General features: G+C 35.8%; 1 protein-coding gene across 1 annotated transcript; it reads right to left on the reverse strand.

Moving 5' to 3' along the window:
- Window positions 1–655: 655 nt before the first annotated feature.
- LOC114165984 (cytochrome P450 83B1-like) lies at window positions 656–2,579 on the reverse strand. Its single transcript, XM_028050630.2, has 2 exons — window positions 1,632–2,579; window positions 656–1,498 (listed from the first exon to the last, which is right to left on the reverse strand). Exons 1-2 carry the CDS (start codon window positions 2,520–2,522, stop codon window positions 890–892), a joined length of 1,500 nt encoding a protein of 499 aa, XP_027906431.2. The 5' UTR covers window positions 2,523–2,579; the 3' UTR covers window positions 656–889.
- Window positions 2,580–4,103: the final 1,524 nt, after the last annotated feature.

The raw sequence follows: 4,103 nt of genomic DNA on the forward strand, positions 1-4,103 counted from the left end.
GATTTCTCATATTATTCGATTCGTTATGATTATGACAATTTCACAAAATTTTTTAAAATTATGTAATATTTAAATAAGTTATTTTAATTAATAATTATATTAATCTAGTGAAAAGGTTATAGTAGTTTAATCGATATGCTGTGGTTAAAAAAATAAATAAATGACAGGTAAAGGTATAAAATGAGTGTACATACACGACATGAAAGTGTAGGTTTATCATCTTAAGAAAGTGTAGGTTTATCGTTTTTGGAGAAAGAAAGGAGCATCGATAGAAAACCATTTTATATTAATATGAAAAATAAAAAAAAGAAAGAATGACATAATAATTAGATTAGGGTTGCTTACCTTGACGTTTGGGTAGATATGTGCTTCCTACCAACAACACCTGAGGCATATTATTGTTGTTTGGGTCTGAAGAGACTATGAAAAGTTAATTGGAGCATATGGTTGGAACATCTTGGTCCATTTTTGATAGAAGGAAAACATATTGGTCCATTTTTGATAGAAAAAGTGTTTTCTTTGGGTGGGTTCTGTCTAAAACAAGAAATACATACGAGAGTCCTTTTCATAGGTAAAAGTTAAAAATGAATACGTCAGGGTCTGTCTGGTTTATAAGAGTGATGATGTGATTTGTTATGAGAAATTAGCGTAATAATTAGATGATAAAATGACATTGATTAAGATATAAGAATGGTAATACAAGAAGAGTACAAAGCAAAAGAAAGAAAAGACAAATATTAAAGAGACAGTGAAGGAGGAAAAGAAGACAGAGAGAGAGAGACAAAGGGCCCTTATTTACCTACGTTGTGGTTGTGGTGGTAAGACTGGGCAGGAAGAAGAAGGAAGAAGCAAACAGTAGTACGTAGGAACTATGAACGAAAAGAAAGTTTTAGATTACACGTTTGGGAAGAATATGGAGAGGATTCCTCTTGTGCACTGTGAGTCCAGGATCTGTCAAAACATCCAAGTCATCTGGCTTCATTCCATTTGGCAGTTCCCAATCGAAGGAGTTCAGAAGATTCGCAAGAATGAGATCCAACGACGCAATCGCCATAGGCATCCCAGGGCAAACCCTTCGCCCAGAACCAAAGGGAAGAAACTCGTAATCTGTCCCTCTGAATGTTATGTTGCTATCCATGAACCTCTCCGGATAATACTCAAATGGGTTCTTCCAGTTGTTTTCGTCCTTATGGATGGCCCAGGCATTCACGTACAATGTTGTCTTTGCAGGAATTTCGTAACCTCCTATGACGCAGTCCTCGTTTGTTTCTCTCTGCACCAGAATTGGCCCCGGTGGATAGTATCTGAATGTCTCTTTTATCACCGCCCTCAGATACGGCAGATTCTGAACATCTTCATCGTCCAGAAATTCTTTTCCGTTTGCCTTACCCCTTATTTCATCTTGAAGTTTCTTCATCACTCTCGGATTCTTTAGTAGGGCTGTCATATTCCACACCAAGGAGGCCGAGCTTGAATCTGTTGATGCTAGAAGCAAGTCCTGAACACACAACATAACATAAAGTTAGTTAGTTAGTTAGTTATATTTGGTGAGTTACGGAAAAAGTACGCATGCATCCATGTTGTATGTTGTTAGGGAAATAATAAATGAGAAGAAGACAAAGGAAACAAACCATGAGGATGGCCTTGACGACGTCGTCTGTGAGTTCGATGGAACTGGTACGCTGCTTCTGAAGTTGAAGAATGATATCGGTGATGTCTTGGTTCTCTGGAGAGACGACTCTCTTGGGATCAAGGTGTTCATCGATGGCGTCCTGGAAGAAGGAATCAACCTCCTGGAAAATGGCATGAAGACGAGCCTTCTTTCCGGTGACAGTATCGATCCAACCCAAGGAGGGAATGAAATCAGAGAAAAAGAAGGCAACCATCATCTCTTGGCAGCCTTTGAGTAGGGAATAGAATCTACTCCCATCGGCTTCGTTATCTTCGTAGCTTCTCCCAAACAGAATTCTACATATGATAGTGCTTGTAAGAGAAATGGTGGCTTCTGTGAAGTTGTAAAGCTTTCCGGATGAAGCGTTTCTGGATATTCTTTTCATCATATCCTTCAACTCACTGTGTCTGATGGGTGAAAATGTTGAGACCTGTTTCTGGCTGAGGACATTGAGGACGCAAATCTTTCTGATCTCTCTCCAGAACTCACCGTATGGAGAGAAGATAACATCGTAGCCTTTGAAGAAGAGGGTTTGTTGGCCAAGTAGTTTAGGTCGTCCACAGCACTCGAGGTCACGGTCTTTCAACACCTCTCTGGCCAATTCAGATGTACAAACAGCAATGGCTTTCCTTGATCCAAATCTAAGGGAAACGATGGGTCCGTATTTCTTTGACAGTTCCCACAGTTGCAGATGAAGAGTGGTACTGTCCACCGAGAGAAGGTTCCCTACTATGGGAAGCCCTCTTGGACCAGGTGGAAACTTTGAGTTCTTCCCCTTCCGGTTTTGGAAAAAGATTAACAGAAGAAGAGGAAGAAAGAGGCATGCAACTGTTACAAGTGGTGAAACCATTCTGAAAGACCAAAGAGGTGCAAGACCAAAGAGGTGCAAGAAAACTGGTCTGGAAGTAAAACACTCCTTCCTCACCCTTATATCATGCTTCACACCCCCTTGCCCCTACAAGATGACAAACCATCATTAAATGTTTTCATAATATTAAAATTGTTCTGTAAAAATAAATAATTGTCCATGCACAATTATGCATGCATGGACCAACCCCGTTCTGTTATGTTGTGTTCTGTTATTTCCAACTACTGCGTCTCAACATCACTCATTCACTTTAATTCAATTTTACTTATCTTGCCCTCTCCTCTGTGTACCAACCTCTTCACACCAACAAAAACATCTCCTCCATGTGAGTTACGTTCATTTCTATTTTTATCTTTTATATAATATATATTTTTAAATTATTTATTCTTCACTTTCTCACGTGTTAATAAAATTGGGGACCACCCCAACTACCAGAACGGAGCTTCACCTCCATGCGTTGCATTTCCAACGCAATAATTCAGTAACCACGGTACAAGAGGTGAAAAAAATAAAATAAAAATGAGTGGCTCTCCTCCTTCTTGTAATACGTTCTTGTAATACTCGGAATCTGTCTTCTAGTTGATTATGATTCTTCATTTTTTTACTTTACATGTTTAATTAAATGAAATACAGAAAAGAAAAAAAAAGTGTCAAAAAAGAAAAATATTTTAAAAATTATGTAATTTTTTTTATTGGAGATAGTTTTATCCAATTAAAGTAATTCAACGTATCATAATAAGCAATAAGAATTCTTGTTTATTTTAATCAATTGATTTTATGAGAATTTTCATGTTTAATAATCGATAAAAAAAAAAACTACTCTCTCTATGATAAGTTTAATCATTTTCTATAGAGATTAAATGAGTGGCTCTTATTCTTGTTATCGGATTCTATCGTTTAGTATATTATGATTCTATATTTTTGGACATTTTTACTTAAATGAAATATAGAGGGCGAGTTAAATGGAAAATCAGAAAAAATAAGTTGTCAAACAACAAAATAAGTAATGCAAATTTAACTTCTAATTTTTCTAGAAAAATATTTTAAAAGTAATTTTATTTACTTTATTTGATAGGAGATAGTATTTACTTTATCTAACAGATCATTTTATGAAACTAGTATTTTTTTAAATAATTAATATTAAAATAATTTATTTTTAATATAATAAAAAAATAATTATAATTTAAAAGATCTAATTATGTTAATAATTTTGTTAGAATTGTAAAGCCCACTTTCCCTTTTTAAAAAACATTGGGCCCAGTTTCATCGAAATTCATCGAAAAGGTTGCCTTGCTAATTCATGAGACCAAGATAAAAGATGATTTAAATTTTATGGATTGTCAATTTGTTCATTGAAAGAAAAAGGCTAAGATGAATTGGTTTAAAGATAGGGATAAAAATACTGCAATTTTTGTGTTGTATTTTGCAAGAAGCATATTGCAAGGGGTATTTTTATTAGAAGTGTCAATTTGGTCTCTAGCCCATGGGCCAATCCTGACCTACTCTTCATAAAGTCCCTATTAGGGGGCCCAAATGAGGGGGCTAAAAAAAAGCCCTAGCCCT

This window comes from Vigna unguiculata, chromosome 10, assembly GCF_037176805.1.
Source record: "Vigna unguiculata cultivar grain cowpea cultivar isolate G323 ecotype 2 chromosome 10, ASM3717680v1, whole genome shotgun sequence".
Lineage (NCBI taxonomy): Eukaryota > Viridiplantae > Streptophyta > Magnoliopsida > Fabales > Fabaceae > Vigna > Vigna unguiculata.

Coding starts and splice junctions, on each gene's coding strand:
- LOC114165984 (XM_028050630.2), bottom strand. CDS start 2,522: ATGGTTTCACCACTTGTAACAGTTGCATGCCTCTTTCTTCCTCTTCTT. Junction 1,499..1,631: donor TCGTCAAGGCCATCCTCATG/GTTTGTTTCCTT, acceptor TTGTGTGTTCAG/GACTTGCTTCTAGCATCAAC.